The following is a 22,438-nucleotide window of genomic DNA, read 5'->3' as shown; positions in this document are numbered from 1 at the left end:
TGGTCTTTTTTTTTTTTATTTTGAATGGAGATTCGCTATTCTTTTGTTGCTCTTCGTTTTTTTTTTTAAACAAACTTACAGAGAGCAAGGTAAATGCAAAAAAAAGTAAGCAGAGAACATTTCAAATAAACAAATGAAACACGTGACTTCAAAGGTGACTCTAGCAGAATTCCAATTGCTGCTCTTTATAATGTAGTCGAATGATGCTTCTGTCAGGCTGCACTGTTTTTACTGCCCATGTTGTTCTCCAGTTGTTAGCTTTGAAATGACATGTGGCCATCAACTGAAAAAGTGTTTTCTAAAAATGTCAAATTTCTTTTCAGTACTGTTAAATTATGAAGGCATTTTGAGGTTGTGATCAGCAATGGAGGAAACAGATAGAGAAGCAGTTGCAACAGCTGTTCAGAGAGTAGCAGGAATGCTTCAGCGTCCTGACCAGCTGGATAAAGTGGAGCAGTATCGCAAGAGGGAAGCTCGTAAGAAGGCTTCGGTAGAAGCTCGGCTCAAGGTACAGAACCTGATAAACCCAAGTGTCTGTTGTGCAGTGTGAATAAACCTCCTTTTTGGTTTTTTGTTTGTGGAGTTTTGGTTTTGTTTTGCTTCTGTTTTTTGGTTCTACGTTTTCATCCACATAGTTTTAAATCACGGACTTCAATTTTTGTTCTGTGTCCAAAACAAAAGCTTTACCAGATCAAAATGGCTGATACGCCCTGTATCTAATGTTGTATTGCAGAATAAGTTAGGTTATCTTGCAACTGTTGGATGACTTCTTCTTCGCAGGAGCCTGCATGAAGAAGAGAACCTGTGTTCTCTCACAGTAAAAGCGCTGTTGGCAAATTACATGCTACTTTGTCTGTAGCATAAACTCAGACTTTTTCTTGATCATTTGGACTGTTTTTTTTTCATATTTAAGTCCAGAACCATGCAATGGAGTATATTAATAATGAATCAGCTATTTAGTTGCTGTGATCCATTTTATAATATGTGACCACAGTGATTTGCCTGCTGACTGCTTCTGTATAAAGTGATGACTAAGCATAATTCTGTAAGTTTTGTACATGCCTGAATCCACTTTATAGCAGGAAGCCTTTGTCATTTTCTTTACATTGCCTTAACTTCAATCATCTACAGATCTGTGGATGACCTGTTCCAAAAAGAAGTACAATAGCCCTTAATCCATTCAGGCTGCATTCCAGAAACAGGTGATGGTTAGTGATGCAGTGAATAGCAAAGCAGTTTTTCCCATAAAAATTACTGTAATGGGTGGGAGCACAGAAAGGATGGAAGAAATACTCTTGATCTGTATTTAAATTGTGTATGTGTATGGTATAGAAGATGGAGAGACAGGGTCATCAGGATCACTACCTGGAGGAGTTGCCAACTTCTCAGGTTGGATCACCATTGAAAAAAATCTCACCTGCTTCCTCTATGCAAATGAACACATGGTAAATATTTTAGTGTGAACATATTTGTCTTTTTTTATGACTAGATATGCTTTCATCTTTGTCATAATCTTCTTCTGGAATAGTGCTCTGATTTAAAAACAGCATCTCTTTTAGCTGGTTATCCTATTCTTTTCATGATATCTTCTCCCAAATATTTAGTTATGTCATTTCTTACATTCTTCTCTGCATTTCTTCCTGTCTTCTATAAATTCTTACAGGAAAGACTGCTTTGAAATGTGTCAGATTCATTTGCTTCATGTGTGAGATTGATGGCAGCCAGTGAAGCAAATGAGTACTGTATAAAAATGCCTTACCACTGCTTAATTGTACTGAGTCTCACAGGAAAATACATTTTTATCAATAAAATCAGCATGTCCTAATTTGTAAGTACATAAATAGAGGTACTTGAAGAACCACCACGTTTTTCTGGGACTTTCCCAGTACATTTTAAACACAATAAATGTTGCTCATAGTTACCAGGATTTCCTCTTTGGCTTCTAGTATCAGACAAAAAGTTCTATGACTGCCCAAGCTTTTTGGCCTTAAAAGTATGGTCAAAAATGTGTTTTGAGCTTAGGAAAGCCATTAATTAGGGCCTCATTTCTTTACTGGCTACTTCAAGTCCTTGAGATAGACAACTGAGTTTTCACTGCTGTTTTGCAATTGGATTGCCTGTTATTTCCAGTTTCATTTTCCCCTCACTCACCTGGTACCAGTTTATAGTAACATCTTTAAAAAAAAAAAATCTTGCTGTGGATGTGATCCGATTTCTTTCAAAGAAAAATGCGTTACAATGTGTTTTTTTTTCTAGGGTGTCTGTACTTGCATATGATATTCAGGACTAATAGCCTATTTGAAGAATCACTATTTCAAGTGTTACCTGTCACAAGAGACAGCAATATCAATAGCCTCTCTTTATACCAAAACCTAGTAGTTGGCTTGTTGATCTGGTTGTTGATGTTTCACAGTGTGTAAATTTTATTCGGTTTGAGGTTTTGTGTTGTTTTGACTGAATTCCTTTTGTTGTTTTTGTTTTGCTTTCAGGCACAACAGAACAGAGGGATTTTTTAGAGCATTTCAGAGTTGTGGGTTGTTGGGTTTTTAAAAAATGTTTCCGATCACTAGCCAAAACTTCTAATTGCTTTAGTAAAATGCTTTATGAATCTGCATGTACCAAGCATTCCATTAAAACATCTGGATTAACTTTATTCTAATACCCCCCTTTGAAAATAATTTATAAAGGAAACAAAGAAATACCATTCTGTCTTCCATGATCCTGGTTTAATACATAAAAATTATGATCTGTCTAAGCTCCCATGTTAGCTTTGCGAGTGAACCAGTTGTATCTGGGTCCTTTAAAACTAGATTTAACTTCAGAACTCCACAGAAAAGAGTACGTGTACACACAGTAGGATACATGTTCTTAGTAAGCTATACCTTTTCAGTTTGTTTTTGTTTTCCTCTGAAAATGTTAGATGCTGAAATTCGTTCTTGAGAAATGTTGAAAATATGGAACTTACAATAATTAATACAAGTTCGTTATTTGTCTTTTTGTATTTAAGGCAGCAATCCAATCACAGTTAGATGGAGTACGAACAGGTTTAAGTCAACTGCATAATGCACTGAATGATGTAAAGGACATTCAGCAGTCTTTGATAGATGTCAATAAGGACTGGAGACAGAGCATCAACACCATAGAAAACCTCAAGGATGTTAAGGATGCTGTAGTGCAACATAGCCAACTGGCAGCTGCTGTAGAAAATCTCAAGAACATCTTTTCAGGTAGTCTAATGTTCTTTATATAATCCATGACGTACTGAAAGCACTTAAAAATGGTACTGACATCTGTAAGATTGTCAAGTAATGTTGAGAACTTTAAACCTCATTGGGAATGAATCACATATGCCTCACATGTAGGGACATAGCTGGTAACCATTTAATATATAGTGGTCTAAATTGTACTGTGAGAACTTCTAGTTTGGCCTGTCTCATCATCAGACACATTTAAGTCATGAAGAAGCTTCTTACTAGCAAACAGTAGCAGAGATGACATCTTTCATGATCAAGACTGAAATATGCAAGTGGAATGCACAGGAAGAAAATTAAAAAATATCTGGAATGTTGCCAGTGAGGGGGGCATGTACAGCAAACTTGTTGGGTAGAAGTAGTCCCAAATGATTTTAGGAAGTGAAATTTTTTTGCGGACAAAGGCAAAATATGAAACGACAAGGTCTCCAGTCAAAGACTTGATGACAGTCTTTTTCACAAAACATTTAGGAGTCTCAAGGTTTTCCATTAATTAACGTTACAAGTATGAACATGAACTACCTAAGGTTCAGTTTCAGCTGTGTTCAGTCCTTGCAGCACAGTCACAGAAGCCAACTCACACATAAAGAGATTATACATGGGAGACACTTCTTCCTTGCACCTCTGCACCACTGCAAATGTTTGCAAAATTCAGTAAGATTAATGTGATATGATGGATACCGTAAAGATAAAGACAATGGAATTCCTTCTGACCTTTTTTCAGCTTTTTTTATGCAAATTTCATTCCATCTTGAGTCAAGGTGAACTCCTTTCCAAGACTTTTCTGCTTTTAAGTAATTTTATTAATTTTACCCTATAATGGGTAGCTAAATGTGTTACGCCCCTTTAATTTTATTTAAATAGTCTTTTGTCAACTCTGCTGATAGTGATTCACAAAGTTTCCCTATAAAGAAAAATGTTTTCCAGTCATTCCAGGTTCATTTGTTTAATCTCTTTAAAAAGAGTATATCTAACTCCTTCAGTATCAAACTGGGATACAGTGTGCAACTTAAAGAAAGAGAGTAGTCTTTACATGCAATGTGTAGTAATAAAATTCAAATAACAACAAAGTACTGCATGTTCCATGTGGAATTATTTTGGGAGTACTTGCTGGTTGTTGTTTTTTTTTTTTTGAGCTGATGAATGCAATTGAGACAATAAATCCTTTCTGGCATTGAGAGATTTTTTTTTGTGTGAAGCATCTACTATCAGGATTGTTAAACAGTATAGTTGATAAACGAAGTGGTTTTCAACATGTTGTATAACTGTCTTTTCAAACATTTTTTGGAGCTGCCAGTTTTATCACTATCTTTTTCTGCTGAAATTTTTCAGTTCTTTGCAACTCAAGTTCAACAGGATAAGCCATTTTTAGTCAGGCACTCTTTTGTTTAAGATAGAAGAAAGCTTATACTGCTTTTTCATTTTTTTCATTCAATTTTTTTTCATAAGGTAGGGGAGAGAGAAAGGAAATTATGTTGAATTAGCACTGTGCTTTTTGAATAATTAACCCAATTGCCTTTAAATTATTTCAAAGAAATTACTACAGCTGTTCTCCAGCTTCTTTCCTAGCACTTTTATTCTGCTGTATTTATTCATTGTATTTTGATTGATTGTGTTGTTTTACTTCTTGTTTGGTTTTTCTTCTTCTTCTTTGCCTTTCTTTTAGTTCCAGAGATAGTCAGGGAGACCCAGGATCTGATTGAGCGAGGGGAACTTCTGCAAGCTCATCGAAAACTGATGGATTTAGAATGTTCTCGTGATAACCTGATGTATGAGCAGTATCGCATGGACAGCAAAAACACGCATGACATGAACCTCATCCATACATACTTTGGGAATATGCAGAAACTTTCTGAGGAGCTGGCAAAGCAGCTTTGGATGGTGGTTCAAAGATCTCTTGTTACAGTCCGACGAGATCCAACTCTGCTTGTTTCTGTGGTCAGGATAATTGAGAGAGAGGAGAAAACTGACAGGCGCATGTTAGACCGGAAAAAACAAACTGGGTTCATACCTCCTGGCAGACCAAAGAAATGGAAAGAAAAAATGTTCAACATTTTGGAAAGAACTGTGAGCACACGAATTGAAGGCACTCAAGCAGATACTAGAGAATCTGACAAAATGTGGCTTGTGCGCCATCTAGAAATCATACGTAAATACGTCCTTGATGACCTCCTCGTGGCTAAAACCCTGCTGGATCAATGTTTTCCTCCACCTTATGACATTTTCAACAGATTGCTAAACATGTACCATCAAGCTTTGGCCACCCGCATGCAAGAGCTTGCTGCAGAGGATCTGGAAGCAAACGAGATTGTTACTCTTCTAAGTTGGGTTTTAAATACATACAAAAGGTAAGGTCCCCTTATCTTTGCTGTCAGCAGTAGCTAAGAGTAAGCGTACAAAATGCAGTTTATGTGCTAATGTTTACGTTTGATAAAAGGAAGATAATGATAGGACTAGGGGGAACAGAACAAAAATAGAAATGGGTAGATTCAGATTGGATGTTAGGAAGAAATCATCTTCACCATGAGGGTGGTGAGACACTAGAACAGGTTGTCCAGGGAGGAAGCCCCATCCCGGGAGGTTTTTAAGGCCAGGCTGAATGTGGCTCTGGGCAACCTGATCTAGTGTGAGGTGTCCCTGCCTATGGCAGGGGTGTTGGAACTGGATGATCCTTGAGGTCCCTTCCAACCCTTACAAATCTATGATTCCATGATAATGGTGTAGAAGTTGCTGGTTTGATATTTGCTATGCATTTTGCTTTCTGGAAATTACTCATTAAAACTTGTTTTCATTTTCTGATACCTGATTTTGAGTTGCTTTTTAAGCTTAAGATTTTCATGCAGTTAAAGACCTGCTTGAAGCTACTGTCAAGTGTGTGCCAGTTTGAAGTACTGGGAAGAAGAGATGAGATGTGTGACTCAATGTTTGTTGTTGGCCACAGCTCTGGAAAATTTTTGTGGTTATTAACTTTCTATTGTTCTTTTTTACAAGGGTTGGGACTGTTTCAGTGTTGTTTCATTACTGTTAAATGGAAAGAATGTAGTAACTTCTTTCAGGTTTTCTCTCAGAACTGTGTGGCAATTTGTTTATAAGAATTTCTGCTTATAGGTTGTCTCCTGTGATATTCAAATTCTTTCTTTTGAGCTGTGTAATTTCTTGTGATAGCTTAAGCATTATGTCTTTCTTTTTTTCCCCCTTGTCCTCCAGGTGGAAACAGCTCAAATGTCAGCTGTTTAGGTTTTGCTAGTGTAGTTACTAGAGCAACTGATTTGTTTGGGAAAAAGTAGCCCTTACTTTTCTGTGGCTCAGGACTGTAATCCTGTTCTCAATAGCTGGCATTAACCCAGAGTCTGTGCTGTGTACACTTCTGTCTTCAATTGTTAAGTCTCACTAAGTGAACAAATTGGATGCTTGACAGGTTTAGAGTCTAATACCGCAAGCAAATAGGTGGAAGGTAATACTGTTCTGTAGAATGTTTATAATGAACTTTAAGAGTAATTTTGTGTTCAGAACTCTGTGCTTTGTTCTACAGTGAATTTCTCTGGCTTTTCTTCCCTGCCAGGAGCAGTCAGAAGCACTCGCTAATGCATGCTTACAACCTCTGCAGAGTATGAGAGATTCAGCTCTCTCATAAAAATCAGAAATATGTGAATCCTGCTACCTATAGTGGTATGGCCTCAGCAGAACTCTTGCTGTCAGGTTCTTTGGTTAGTTCCTGGGCTTGATGTTCCAGTAATTTAATTCTTGGTCTTAAAATTGCCCTTCTACCCTTCCATCAGGAAGTAGAGCAAATTTCTACTGAGATAAACAATTCAGAGCTAAAGCTCTCTCAATACATGTGAAAGGCGAAGAGAGGGAGCAAAGCAAGCTAGTCAAAAAGGGAAAGCAAACCAATCAAAAAGGAAGTTCTATTGCTAGAGCAAGTTGTATGGCCCATAGCACCTGCTGGCAGAATTGTGTAATGGAAGCAAAGCTGTGAGAGGAGTAGACATAAATTCATAGAATGGTTTGAGTGGGAAGGGATCTTAGAAATCATCTTGTTCCAACTGCCTGCCATGGGCAGGAACACCCTCCACTAGACCAGATTGCTCAAGGCCTCATCCAACCTGGTCTTGAACACCTCCACGGAGGGGGGCATCCACAACATCCCTGGGCAGCCTATTCCAGTAAAGAATTTCTTCCTAATGTGGAGTCTAAATCTACCCTCCTCAAGCTTCAATCCATTCCCTCTCATCCTATCACTGTTCAGTTAAACAATATCTTTTATGGTTTCATAGACAAGAATTTTGGTTTTAAAGTAGTTAGCCACAGTATGATTTGGGGTTTTTTAGTGCTTTCAGATATTTTAATTTCATGATGTGGAAGCACCACTATGCTGACTTGCTGCATGTACCCAGAGAACAACTTTAACATGAAGAAATAGACAAACTGAACGTTTGTTTAGGATTTTTTTTTTTAATTTACTATGTGATTTATAGTTGCCACTGCAAATGCAGAATTTATGTCTTACTCATCGAAAGCATACTAGAAATGCAGGAATGTGAAACAATTTATGTTATCCATTAATCATTAATAAAGCACTCTCTGAAGAGTGTGGGTTTAAGTTACTGATTTTTTTAATTTTTTTTTTTACCATGAAATATTAAGAGTTCTTGCTGTGTCCTGATTTGGAATAGCTTTGGTTTTTATAGTTTCACACTCATATCTACATAGATGCAAAACATCACTCTAAAGTATTAAATTTATATAATGCTTGTCAAAATATTCTTGAGGGTTCTAGTTTTTTAATCCCATAAAACTGAGAATTTTCCTTTGCAAGAAAATGTAGCTACTGATGCTGTTATGATACAGTACCCAATGAAGTACACTTGATTAACACTTGATTGCAAGATGCCTCCTCCTCTGATAAATTTCCTTTTAATATATTCTAGCTTTGATATGACTCTGGTACAAGTAGCAAAACAAGCTCTTTTGAGGACCTCTGAGGAGAATATCCCATACTTCATCCTGAGCTTTTCCATTCTGAAATTCAGGATGTCTAAGCTCTCTGTCATCACCTCTGAAATTTAAAAGATATATAAAAATGCCCACAGGTTGAACCAGATGGCTTTTATTCAGTCTTACTAATTTAGAAATCCATGGAAGGTTGAACATCTAAAATGTCTCAACATTTTTTTTAATATATGCTGGGCGACAGCTTTTATATCCTGTTCTTTCTTCTGTATGATTTTTATTTACTTTCCTGGTGAATGCATTTATTGTTGCAGTTGTTATTAAGAACTTTTTGAAGTGTAAAGATATCGGAAAACTGCCCCTTACAGTGGTCATACAGAAAAATCTGCCTAGTTTTTAACTTGTTATCACATTTTTCTCATTGCTTTTGCCCTAATGTCTGTCTTTAATACATTTTTTTATTTAAACAAAAACTCAGTGCAGAGATGATGGGAAATTCAGAACTGTCTCCCGAAGTGGACATAAATTCTCTGGATGCTCTGATTTCACAAAATGTGGTAGACCAGCTCCTCAGCAAGTATATGTCAACACTTACTGTAAGTAATAATAATGCAAAAATGCCTTCTCATGAGTTTATAGCTGCATTAGTGCCTCAGTGCAGTTCCTCTAATAGAGGAAACTGATGTGATAAATGTGAACCTGGTATCATTACTTCTATAAATTTTCATGTAGTATGTGTAGCTTTGTTTACAGCGGTATAGTCAGATGATTTTATAGATGTAAATCGTGATGTTTCCAGGAATACATTATGCTTTACAGACTGTACTAATCATATTTTATTAGAAAAGAAGTAATTCCAGTGTTCATAAATCTAGATTCATAATACATTAGGTTTTAGTAGACTTACAAGCCACTGAGCGCAGCTTGGTCTCTATGATAACTATGTCTACACTTGGCACATGTCTGATCTTTTCAAGATAATCAGGATGTTCTTGTTTGCCAGTTTGATTCTTTTCACACTCTTTTGCCTTTCGTGCCTGTTGATTACGTAACCATAATTTTCGTGGATGCCATCTTAAGTGCATCTTAAATACACAGACAGAGTTTCCTGGTTATTCTGTGATTCACTGGAATTGGTCAACTACATGACGAAGGACTGAGTATGTGATTGTCAGATTTTTTAAATGTATTTTTCTTTGAAGATCCGCTGTTGATTGCCTAAGACTGGACATCGGAATTTCAAACTTGCTGTTTTTACATTGCTCAATTTAATTCCTACTCCACCTAGGTTCTAGAGCTCTGCCAAGCAGAGGAGGAAAATTTTTTGCTTCTTTAAATGCATCAGCTACTAAGATGTCCAGCAACTTGCTGGACTTGATACTCATCAAAATAATGTAAGGTGATCTTGTTATGTCTTAAGGAAACTTCTAGTAGAGGCTCTGCTTCCCATTAGCTTTACTAGGACTTCTGTGGAAGTTTATTATTTTGTACTTACCTTTAGGACAAAAAAAATACTGGTTTGTTTTCTCAGGCTACTTTTGGCTTGCCTCAGGAAATGCCTTTGGATTAATTTTGTCCCCTCTAAAGATAAAAAAAAAAAATAACCTATATTTGTTTTTCAGAAATGTTTTTTCCCCTACTTACTGAAAAATATTATATATATGATTGCTGTATTTATGGTCTATAAATAAAGCAAAGGTTTTCTTTTACTGGTTTTGATTTTTGGCTGTGTCATCTTGTAAGGCAGAAAACACTGAAACTGAATGTTTATTTCACAGAATTCAGCCTGATCTAATTTTCTACACATCCTGGCACTCCTACTCTGTTTCTTTTGATGTTATGTTTGAAACTGTTTATAAACTAAATGTAACTAGCTCTGTTTGGATAAATGAAAGTATTTCCTAATTGTGGCTATCAGCTTAAACATTGAGGCTTAAGTCAATAAAAGCATATTGTTTTCATTAGAAATAAAATGCTAACAGATTTTAAAAGATTTCTGATGAATTGGGGTTTTCCCCAAGCTTCTCAGCTTAAAAGTTCTTGTAAATTATGATCTGAAGGTGAAAAATGTTGACAACCCTGTGTTGCTGGCTTAAATGATTAATTCTTCTTTGCAAATCGTATCTCATCAGAGCAGTTCCATGCTTCTGAGGAAATAAGTACATTGTTTCATGCAACTGAAGATGATACTATGTGTGCTTAGCAGGTCACTTGACAGGCCATACACTGTAGTCAAAGAAGAAGGAAATGACAGATCTGTGTTTGGGCAGGAAGATTGTAGAATTTTCAGTTTCTTCCTTTATCTAGGAGTTTTGACAAAAAAATACTGTAACGCATTTTAAAAGTGTAAGTTTAGATTATTTCAGACTTTTTTGTGGGTTTTTTTTTGTTTTTTGTAGATGCCTACTGGTCATGTTTAATTTTGCATGACAGGATACAGTAACACACCTGTTATATGTGGGAAAGAATTACAAATCTTTTTATTACTAGGGGTTTTAACTAAATGTCAATAAAATCGGAAACCTTCAACCCTTTGAAAATATATGGATAATAACTTTAGTGAGAAATAAGTATCTAACTACATGTTTAACAAACATGCTGCTCTTTACTATCTGCTCTTGCAAATATGTCCATGCTACCTGTGTTGTGCAAATAATAAGAAAACTGGCTTAATCCAGCTCTAAGAACAGTTGTTCCTAATGTCTGTTTGCTATACAACGTGTGTCAGTTGGGAGGAGAGCCAGATATTGTATTTCCATTGCTATTTTCTGCAGCACTTGAGCTCTAAGAAACACAACTCAATGTAATCCTGTGATTTTGTCTGCAATGCTGGCAAGCATCAATTTCCTAAAATGTAGGTAAAAGGAACTACAAGCAGATACATGCTAATTTTCTTGCACTAATTACCTTAATTTTTTTCAATTATTGAAAAATTCAGTTTGATACCTAAAGCTTGAGGCTTAGTGAATGCTTCCAAAGTTAGTAAACGTGTTGATTCTGACTGACTTGCTCTTTGTTTGGAGCTCTCTCCTTCCAAAAGATGCCTAAGCTTGATTGAAATTACATCACTATTTTACCAGTATTAAACTTTGTCAATATACATTTTAACTTCTTTATTTTGCCTATATACTATAGGCATGACAGAAGTGTTCAGAACTATCTGTTACTATGCCACTCTTCATTGTGGAATGGCTGCTAGTCCAAATATTCTAGTAGGGGTTTGGTTTGTGTTAAATTAGAAAAATCTTTACTTTTTCCTGGTTGCTTTATTTAATGCAGTCTAACATCATTGGCTGGCTGCGGAAAGCACTGGAGACAGATAAAAAAGACTGGATAAAAGAAACTGAACCAGAAGCAGATCAAGATGGGTATTATCAGACTACACTGCCAGCTATTGTTTTTCAGGTATAAGCGAACTTGCTTATGCTAGAAAATGTAAAGAAGCAGTACATGGATTCAGGGGAACAGAGGGATGGGAGTGGGAAAACAAACTGTTTGGACTGCCATTGTTTCTATGTTCATTAAGTATTGGGTTTTTTTCCTGTAGAGTCCTTAGTTGGAAGAGTTGTTTGTTTTGAAGGTTGTTTTTGCCTTTTTCACCTAGAGCTATTTTTCTCAGCCTATTTACTTGACATCTGTGTTTAGTTAACTGCTTTTACTTGGGTATCTTCATGTAAATTTGTACCCTAAGCCTACCAGATGAGGTGTTTGGAAGTTATTAGAACGCTGTTAATATGGTGCTGAGATAGGCATGTATTTGTTCCTATAAACTATTCATTATACAAACACCTTAGTACTGGAAAGAAAAGTTCTATTGAAGGTCAAAAATAGTGCTGCTTAAACACTCCTTTCGTTAACAAGAACGCCTGTCCAAATCATTAAATAGGCTCAAAACAGGGAAGAGGTGACTATTTCTAAGAGCTTTTAAAAAAAAAGCCACAAAAAACCCAAACCTGCACCACTCTGTTGGTGGTATTAGAAATGGAAAGCTTGCAAAGTGATCTTTATCAGCCAGAAAAATGTCAGCACATTACGCTCATTTTCTAATTTTTCTGTACAAATATTGTGTTAGGTGTTTTCAGTGACAGATAGATGGTCTCTTCCTGCATGTGTTTCCTGCCTTTCCCCCCCTCCCTCTCTTATACCAAGATTTCTACATTTTTTCACATTTGTATTACTGCCAAGGTTGACTTCATCTAATCCTTTTCAGAAAGTGTGATGTCAAAGAAACTAGTGGCTGACTGGCTCTAGTGTTGTACCATCAAAGACTGCAGCGTTGAGATTTGTGTAACAGCGAAACTTTGACCATCACCTCAGCATAAAAGCAGCTCATGTTGCCACCTGGCTTCATGCCCTTCCTTTCCTGTCCCTCTCCTCTCACATGCACTTCCTTGTAGGTCATCTTGTGCCTAGTTATGTTTCTAAAGTTTAGGTGTCCCTTCTATTTCACTAGTGTGAACTTAACTGTTTTCATGTATGGGGAAAGCAAAGTAATTTGAGTTGTGAAGTTGTTGATTACTAGCTGCAGGAGCTGGGCCAGGAATTTTGATCCACTGTAAAACCAAATCCCTGATGAGTTAGAAATATGAACATCTCTTTTGTGGAAGAAAACAATTTTCAGTCTCAGGAGAAAAGTGCAGCATACGTTAATGACTGTCAATTTGTTAATTCTTCTCAAGGAAATGGTGATGGAGGAAATGGCCCAGCAGTTGTCTGGGCTTCTTTAAAAAAACAAAATCATAACAAACAAAACAAACCCAAAAAAGCCTGTGCAGAGCTGATGCTAGTGAGAATCACCAACAAAACAGGAGTTCTGTCTTTGGTTTACCACTGATAAAGGACTCTCTTTGTAACTAAACTATTTTTAACTTAGATGTTTGAGCAGAATCTTCAGGTGGCTGCTCAGATAAATGAAGATTTGAAAACAAAGGTACTCCTTCTATGTCTTCAACAGATGAACTCATTTCTAACCAGGTAACATAATTTAAAAAATATAAATGCTTTATCCTGCCTCGGCCTCTATTTGTTCCTACACTTCCAATACTTGTTTCTCCTGTGGATGTTTCTTTATTGCTTCGTCTTTCTCCCATCACATCCATGCCAACCAAGCTTTTCTTCCCTTTTCTTGCCTTCTTCCTTCTTTACTCAGTTTCACAACAGAAGTTATTCTTTGATGCTGAATGGCACTTTCACTTCCTCTCTACAGATGCCTTTCATTTTTGAATCAATTCTGTTTACCTTTTTTATTTCTCAAATTTTTATCTCATTCTCATAAAGAAGACAGCAAACACTTCCTTGGCTGGATTCTGCCCTGAACAGAGACACTTAATATCACATGAGCAGGAAGCCTATCATAAAATACTTCAAAATGCTTGACAGGCCCTTATGGAGCATATGGCCATTTAGGTGTACTATTTCAGATTACTGTCTGCTTAATGCCACTCCTTGTATATGTTACAGGTACAAAGATGAAGCACAGTTGTATAAAGAAGAACATCTTAAAAATCGTCAGTATCCTCAGTGCTATGTTCAATACATGATTGCAGTCATCAATAACTGTCAAACCTTCAAGTAAGTCTGAAGATTCTTGCAGTGTTGTAAGAAAAATAGCATATTGATATATCATGTGGAACACTGTATGTTCCCAGCATATATATGTTCCCAGCAGAGGGTTTCAGTTGAAACAGTTCAGCTGACTAAATAAAGACAGCAAGTTAAATATATTACTGTTTTAAAAGGCAGATGCTGTGATTCCTGTTGCCTTCAGCAAGCCAAGCCATTGCTCCTCACCAGTGGAAATTCACTTATTCCAAGCATTTCACTGCCAAGGAAAAATTTCTTTGCTGTGGTTCAATCCCAGTTGGCAACTGAACACCACAGCTGCTTTCTTGCTCCACCCCACAGCAGGGTAGAATAGGGGAAAAGAATTGAAAAGGTAAATTTGAGAAAACTCATGGGTTGAGATAAGAACAGTTAAACAATTGAAATAATAATAAATAATGAAAAGAAAACAAAAGAGGAAATAAAAGCCAAGAAAGACAAGTGATGCAAATGAAAAACAGCTGCTTACCATCAACTAATTGATGCCCAGCCAGTCACCAAGCAGCAGCCCCCACCCAGTGTTCTCCCCCGTTTCTATGTTGAGCATGATGCCATATGGTAAGCTGGGATCAGCTGTCTCCTCACAGCAACTTGTGCACCCCCAGCCTATTTGCTGGTGGGACAGTGTGAAAAGAGAAAAGACCCTGACTCTGTGTAAGCACTGGTCAGCAATAACAAAAAGATCTCTCTTGTTAAACAACATTGTTTCCAGCATAAAGCCAAAACACAACCCCATACTAGCTACTGTGAAGAAAATTAACTCTACCCCAGCCAAAACCAGCACAATCATCAACTTCAAGTAGTTTTAAAAAGTCATTTCACTTAGTTTGTGGGGAGCCTGCCACCTTCTCTTACACTTGATCTCTTCAAGCACTGCGATCAAGGTGAACTGAAGTAAAGGTAGACCTTGCTTTATTAAGAATATAAAAGCAGGAGAAAGAAATCCTCATTGCTCATGTTTCAATTTTCAGCAATCCAGCCCCGCATTCATCTAGATCTGCTATTTTCAAGTTTGTTAATCAGCAGTAGTTTGTTACCAGCATATAAATACTTTAGGTTGATTACTGTAAAATCGTGCTGGAGAGTAAATGAAGGCTTCAAAAGCATACAGCAGCCATTATTTCCTCCTGCAAAAATAAGACTGTCTAGTATGTCTCTTTCTGTGTGTGCACTCTGGAAATCTAGTAGCAATGCAGTTGTGCATCATTGGATGATGACAAGCATTGTTATTTGTCACAGAGAATCTATAATCAGTCTGAAAAGAAAATACTTGAAAATTGAAATGGAAGATACGCTGTCAAGCAGTCATACAAACATGGATGCAATTTTAGACATCATTGCCAAAGAAGGATGCTCTAGCCTGCTAGATGAAGTCTTCATGGATTTAGAGGTTAGAACTTTTTTTACTAAAAAAAAATAAAACCAAAACAAAAAAACACAGAAGTATTTTGTACAGAAAAATAATTCAAGAACAATGTACTTGACGAAGCCTTTTGATTCATAAACATACTTTGTACATGGTGTGTTAGCAAAATGCCGGTAAATGTCAGTATCGTTCTTCACTGGTATGGTTTGCATGTAGGAGTCTGAAAGGTTGCTTGATTTTATTTCCAAGGATTACTTCAGGTGGGTGCTTTGTAGATAGTGAATATTTTCTAGCAGACTGTATTTAGTCTTATGTAGTTGAGTTTTAAGAATTGTTTGGGAAACTACTGCTGATATTGTCATCTTTGTACTGTTGCAGTACACCTATAATTAATTAATTGACTCTAAAGGCAGGACCTTTTTGACCATGTTTAAGAATTCTAGCTGCTTGTATAGAATACTTCAGGGGGAGAAAAAATAATATATTACTAAAAAGAAATTGGGAGTATGGGGAGAGAGGCAGAGAAATTAGAGAAATTACTAGGGCAAAGAAAGATGCTCTTAGGACTTCTTAGGTTTGTAATAATATTTTGAACTAATGTAAACACCTTGAATGACTCTCATTAAGAAAGATATGGCAGCAGTGTTTATTTTAAACTTGGACCTCTTAAGCAAAACCTTTTTTTCTCATTAGCTATGCTCATTGATTGTCAGGGATCAGTACTATTCAATATATTCATCGAAGTCCTGAATGAGGGCACAGAGTGCACTGTCAGCAGGTTTGCTGATGACACCAAACTGGGTGGAGTGGCTGACACACCAAAGGGTTGTGCTGCCGTTCAGCCAGGCTGAAGAGCTGGGCAGGGAGAAACTTAATGAATTTCAGCAAGGGCAAGTGTAGAGTCTTGCACCTGGGAAAGAACAACTCCATGGATCAGTATAGTTTGGGGACTGACCTGCTGGACAGCAGTGAAGGGGAAAAGGGGTCCTAGTGGATGGAAGGTTGACCATGAGCCAGCAATGTGCTCTTGTTGCCAATGGTATCCTGGGTTGTATTAGAAGGGATGTGGTCAGTTAAGTCACGAGAAGTTCTCCTTCCCTTCTGCTCTTCCCTGGTGAGGCCACATCTAGAATATTGTGTCCAGTTCTGGGCCCCTCAGTTCAAGAAGGACAGGGAAACTGCTTGAGAGTCCAGCGTAGAGCCATAAAAATGATTAAGGGAGTGGAACATCTTCATTATGAGGAGAGACCAAGGGAGCTGGGGCTCTTTAGCTTGGAGAAGAGGAGACTAAGGGATGATCTCACTAATGTTTATAAATATGTGCAGGGTGAGTGCCGAGAGGATGGAGTCAGGCTCTTCTCGGTGATGCCCAATGACAGGACAAGGGGCAATGGGTGGAAGTTGAGGCACAGGAAGTTCCATGTAAACATGAGGAAAATTTTTTTTACTGTGAGGGTGACAGAACACTGGAACAGGCTGCCCAGGGGGTTGTGGAGTCTCCCTCTCTGGAGTTATTAAAGACCTGCCTGAATGCGTTCCTGTGTGACCTGGTATAGGTGATCCTGCTCTGGCAGGCGGGTTGTACTAGATGCTCTCTCAAGGTCCCTTCCAGCCCCTAATGCTCTGTGATTATGAGGAGATGCTCCATCTAGTCTTAACAACCATTCTTTCAAATCCATTAGCTTCAAACTTTGTGTCACTATTATAATTTATAAAATACCCTGCTCTAATATGTAAAGAATTTTTCCTGTGGGGAGAGCAAAGCAAGATGGTTATGTAGGTGTAGAGAATACTTCTGGAAAAGGAGGAGAGCATATAGGCCACCAAGTCTGGTACAGGCACAGCAAGTTTGTGGGGCCACTGGAGAAATAACTGAGTAGCCGAAAGCCATTCAAAAAAATCAAGCACAAAGTTATGTTATTCAAGCAGTTTAAATGCATTTCATATTTAAAATGGAATTATCAGCATTTACACCAATTTTGTCCTTGGAGCTTTAATTTTTTTGTTTAGCATACACATCAGAATGGAGAACATAGTAAAGAATTTTAGAGCACTTGTGAAAAAAATGTTCATGTTAGTACATTTGGTTTGCATATACCCATTATGTGTCAGGGTAGCAATCTATGGCAACTGTCAGTTCTGACAACTGATCATGTAATTTTCCTATGCTAACTGCATACTCCTTATAGGACGAGTGTATTTTAGAAATGTGTGACACCTAAAATTGTCACATGTTGTGGTTTTGTGGTGTTTTGTTTTTTGTTGGTTTTCTCTGTGTGTGTAACTGCGCTCATATGATGAAACTGTCAAAAATTTGTTCTGATCAGTTGTTTGTTACTTTCTCAGCCACATCTCAATGAGTTGATGACAAAGAAGTGGTTGATGGGGTCTAATGCAGTAGGGACTATCTGTGTCACTGTGGAGGACTATTTCAATGACTTTGCAAGAATAAAAAAGCCTTATAAAAAGGTAGGTGCAAAACATTCCACAATACTTTGCTAATGTATTCTGAGTTTCATGTTGGTTTGGAATTTCTGAACAGGGAATTGAATTCAGAATTGGAATACAGAAATTGGAATTGATTCATTACTGGAAATTAAAAAATGTTCAAGATCGTGTTGCAGAACTCCAGATCTCTGTGTTCTTATCTTTTTTTTTTTTTTGGTTCATAGTTATATAACATTGTCAAAGATAGATCAGAGTTGTGGGATTTGGTCAAGAAAGTATATTGGCATGTTACTAGATTGGATTCTTGCCAGCTTGTATTTTTCTGCCTCTCCTTAGAAGTTTGTAATAAGATGAAATTAACTCTTTTGAAGCTAGTTTTGCTGGCCTATTATTACCTTTTTATAAATGCACATTCTGCAATTTCTATTTTTAGTATGTACAATGAGGGAAATTGCTGCCATAAGGTATAACAAATGCATAACTCATGTTTAAAGAGTGCTGTTGCTTAAATATTATGTGCTAGGTTAGGTTGTCTTTTTTGTTTTGTTTTCCTGTGGTCTGTCAAAAGATAACAGGATCTCTTTATTTACCTTTTAATATTTAGCATTATTGTAATTGGTTTTATCCTTTTATTGAAATAGTCAGTTTTGTGTAGTTAACATAGCATATCTTCAGTGGTTCCCTAAGATTTAGGAAATAGTTTAAGCTATAACAAGATTAGGATTTAGGTGAGGTCTTTGAACAAACGCATATGAAGTGCTTAAACACAGTCTCAAAATCATGTGCTTACTTTTTCTTGCTTTAACTCTTACAAAGATAGAAGAGATTGCTCAAAGCTCCTCTGATGACCTTTTGATCTTCATTGTTTTACAGATTTTAGAGGTTTTGTCATGTAAATGAATAATCATAAAACTATTTTGCTTGGGAAAGACCACTGAGATCAAATCAAACCACTGACCTAACACCACCATGACCATTAAACCATGTTCCACAGTGCCATGTCCACAGGTTTCTTGAATGCCTCCAGGGACAGTGATTCCACCATCTCTCTGGGCAACCTATTCAAAAGCCTGACCAGTCTTTCCATAAAGAAATACATATTTTCCGTCCAGAAAAAGTACACAAAAAGGTAGATTGGTCCTAGAATTAGTCTGTATCCATGGAACAGCTTTGTTTCTTGCTAGTATTTCTGCAGAGTCTTGAGACCAGGACTTGAAACAGTATTTTGTGTCCTCGATGAGGGCTGTGACTTCCCAGTATTTCAACAATCTGGGTTTTTTTCTCTCTCTCTCTCCCCTTTTTTTTTTTATTTTTTTTTTTTTTCTCTCCTGAAACCTTTCTCCAAAATTTTGACTGGAGAACATGTTGATTGACACTAAAGCTTGATACATACTAATAAAATACCATTAAAAGTTTGTGACTACTGTGATGCAGTTTTTTTCGTAATTGTAAGTAACTTTGCCACCATTCTTAGGAAACAAAAAAACCCCAGCACCTAAGGACTTGTGGAATCCTTACACAGGAGTTCAAAAAACACGTAAAGTTTTGTTTGTGGGTTTTGTTTTGTTTTGTTTTATTCTTTATTTCCAAACCTTAGCATTGCTCTTACATCAATGCCAGGTGCTTTATTTAGTCACCAGTAGATATTTCCTATAAAAAGACAAGTGCACAACAGCAAGTCTGTCAAGGAAGATCTGAGAAAGTGATTGCTGCTGGCTCTTCAGGCTTCCTTCCAGACTCAACATAGAGCACAGATAATGTAAGCTAGATTTGCAGTTCTTTATGCAATGTCCTGGAGTGTTCTTCAGCAGAAGCCTGTCTGATGGCTAGTCATTCCTTGACCAGATAGAAAGAGCAAGGCTGCAAGCCCAAGCACAAGTCTGTTCTAAAGATACACAAATTACTCATTTCATGTTTGTTTTTCTATCTTTGGTGCTCCTCAAAAATAATTAAGACATCCTTTTGTTATTTCACTTTCTTGTAATTGGCGCATACTTTTCAGCAGGGAAGGATAGATTTTCATTTGTTAGCTTTGTGAAACCTGAAGTTACTCAAGAAACGTCGTGTTAGCAAAAACTGTACACTGGTGATGAAGTGCACATTTCAAAACACATTTCAAAGCCTACCAATTGTTCAAAGACTGCAAATACTGTCTGCATTTGCAGGTATCCCTGCCATAGTCCAGCATCTTTTTCTTTTCTTTCAGACAGTGACTATTGAGGCCCATCGCAGAGTGGTTGTGGAATACATCAGAGCGATCATGTTAAAGCGTATATCTTTCAAGAATGCAGAAGAGAGAAAAGAGGGTGCAGAAAGAATGATCAAAGAAGCAGAGCAGTTCAGGTTTCTGTTTAAGAAGCTTGCAGCTGTAAGTGCTTGCTTTGGGTAATGCTGTTAACTTGTTAATTTAGAATAAACCACAAGTTTACTGTTTGGGGAAAATGGATTGAGTTAGATCTTTTTGTCTGTAAAACGCTGGGTGACTTGTGAGTGTCGAGGATGCCAGCTGACATATAGACATATACAGGTGAACACACAGACACTGCTGCTAAAGTTCCTGAGTGCTAGTTTCTACTGCTTTGTGTTTATACAGCTGTCTGCAGCTGAGTAATTGAATGGCCTTACACAGATAGGTACCCTGAATTCATAATAGTAAGTGAACAAAATAAACCAGTTGTTTGTTTAAAATAAAAATAAATTAAAAAAAAACAATTGGGCTTTGCCCTTTCAGCTAGGAAAAGCAATGCTGCCTCAGCAATGACTTATTACTTAAGTAGCATGCAGTATATTTATTTAGAATTAACAAGACAAGTATGTTGTCTCCATTTGAAGTGCAGTAGAAATAGAAAAACCAGGCCAAAAACAGTATTTGAGAAACATTGTACAAGATAAGCCTAAAATGAATAATGAATTTTTTTAAAACTACATAAGGAGGAGGAATTTGCCATAAAGTTCCCAGGCCCAGCACATGACAAAATGCAAGACAAATACAGAGAAAGAGAAGGGCTGAAAAGCTGGGAGATGAGGAAGGGGTAGTGTTCATCTCTGCTCACTGTGGAAGATGGAGCAACTCCTGCATCAGAGCCCTTCACTGTGTAGGATTCAGAGTAAGGTCTGTTTCAGATTAAGGCATTGGTAGAAAGTTATGTAATAAATTAAATGAACAATACCAGATTGGCAGGACCAGATGACCTGGAACCAAGAGCACTAATAAAGTCCAGAGATTAAGTAGGTATTACAGTTTGGTTGATCAGTTGCTGAAAGCTGCCCTGGTGGCCAGATTAGAGGGAAGCTAATGCAGGGCCAGTTTTTAAGTAATGTTTCAGAAGAGATCTGGCTTTCAGATCAGTTTTTCCTAAAGTTTATTCTGTCAAATTAGGAAGAGTCAGGCTAGAATGCATCACCTTGTGGATAAATGTGACATAGTTTGTAAGATGGGACTTTCTTTTCTAATATTCTGAGGGTAGGTCTCTGGATGAATAAGACAATGGAAAGAGAGGCTTATGGCAGCAATTCAAAATATGTTTTTTTTTTCTTACTGTCTGAAAAATCAGCTCTTTGAGGAATTCAAGATCACTGTTGGAAAAAATACTAATTAAAGGATTGTTTATAGATGTTGGGAGGACTTCTTTCGCTTTAAAAATTTTTCTTCTTTTTACTTTTCATCTTTCAGGGCACTGGAGAGGACACTGAAGGACTCTGTGGCATCATTGAAGCCATTGCAGAGGTTATCAAACTAACTGATCCTTCATTGCTCTATCTGGAAGTTTCAACTTTAGTCAGTAAATACCCAGATATCAGGTAATTCTCTTGGCCCTCAGAGTTAAAACACAGATAACATCATAGTTTTTGCAGTCTTGGGTGAATTTTAAAACAATGTCCTGATTTTCATATTTCAGAATGTAGCCACTTTAAGTGTGTTTTTTTTTTTTTTCATAAGAATTGTATGTGAGCTGGACTGGGAGGTATATATATTTAAATAGTGGTGCAGCGAAGAAATAATGAAAATACTGTGTTTTGGAAGGATAAAATATGTTTTCATGTCATAAGAGCAGCCAAAATAGTGCTTTATGTTGAGCTCTAAAATCCAGTTCCAGCTAGATCTGAATAAGAATTGAAGTACATGTTGAAACTGAGTGAAAGGATTGCCAGCTGAGTGGTATTTCTGACAGAATCTTACTTGTGCAGAGTTTCCTACTAAAGCCAGTTTTACATTTTCCTTTGGCAGGGATGACCACATTGCAGCTTTGCTGACAGTGAGAGGTGATGCCAGCAGAGATATGAAGCAGACTATCATTGAGACTTTGGATCAAGGTCCAAGCCAACCAAATCCAAACTATGTGCCAATTTTTAAAGAAATTACAGTTCCTACTCTAACTGTGCCAAAACTTCTGAAGTAACTGACAGTTCTGTGTGTCATTACTGATCTGGGATCAACAGAAGTATCTGCAGGCAAATTTGGCAGTGCTGTTTCCAGTAAAGTTCAATATACACTGATCCTTGCTAGGCATGTTTCTTTCTAAAGACTTAGATGTGGGAAAATGTGATCAGATTTCTGAAAGAGGATAGATGTGAAGGTCATGTTTGAGGAATAAAACTTTTGCTGGCCAGGGGAGCTTTTTAGAGACCTGTTTGTTACAGCTTTTTTTTTTTTTGCTGTCAGCAAGTACATTTTTCCCATGGAGTATGTTTGCACAAGGCACTGCAATGCTGTATATTTATTCCCAAAACAAGAGAGCTGTATAATTGCCAGATCTACTAACACACATTGCTTACAATACTTTTAGACGTATGTTTTGTATCACAGAAGCACAAAGTG

At 37.1% G+C, this 22,438-nt stretch overlaps 1 protein-coding gene across 1 annotated transcript; it reads left to right on the top strand.

Annotated features, from left to right (window-relative positions):
- The first annotated feature begins 364 nt into the window (after window positions 1-364).
- Window positions 365-22,233, top strand: EXOC3 (exocyst complex component 3). Its single transcript, XM_054381745.1, has 12 exons — window positions 365-508; window positions 3,008-3,227; window positions 4,918-5,599; window positions 8,683-8,800; window positions 11,484-11,609; window positions 13,078-13,178; window positions 13,665-13,775; window positions 15,045-15,195; window positions 17,518-17,640; window positions 19,826-19,987; window positions 21,293-21,420; window positions 21,848-22,233. Exons 1-12 carry the CDS (start codon window positions 365-367, stop codon window positions 22,017-22,019), a joined length of 2,238 nt encoding a protein of 745 aa, XP_054237720.1. The 3' UTR covers window positions 22,020-22,233.
- Window positions 22,234-22,438: the final 205 nt, after the last annotated feature.

Source organism: Indicator indicator, chromosome 6 (genome assembly GCF_027791375.1).
Source record: "Indicator indicator isolate 239-I01 chromosome 6, UM_Iind_1.1, whole genome shotgun sequence".
Classification (NCBI taxonomy): domain Eukaryota; kingdom Metazoa; phylum Chordata; class Aves; order Piciformes; family Indicatoridae; genus Indicator; species Indicator indicator.
The sequence above is the reverse complement of the archived record's forward strand: the minus strand, read 5'-3'. Positions and strand labels throughout refer to the sequence as shown.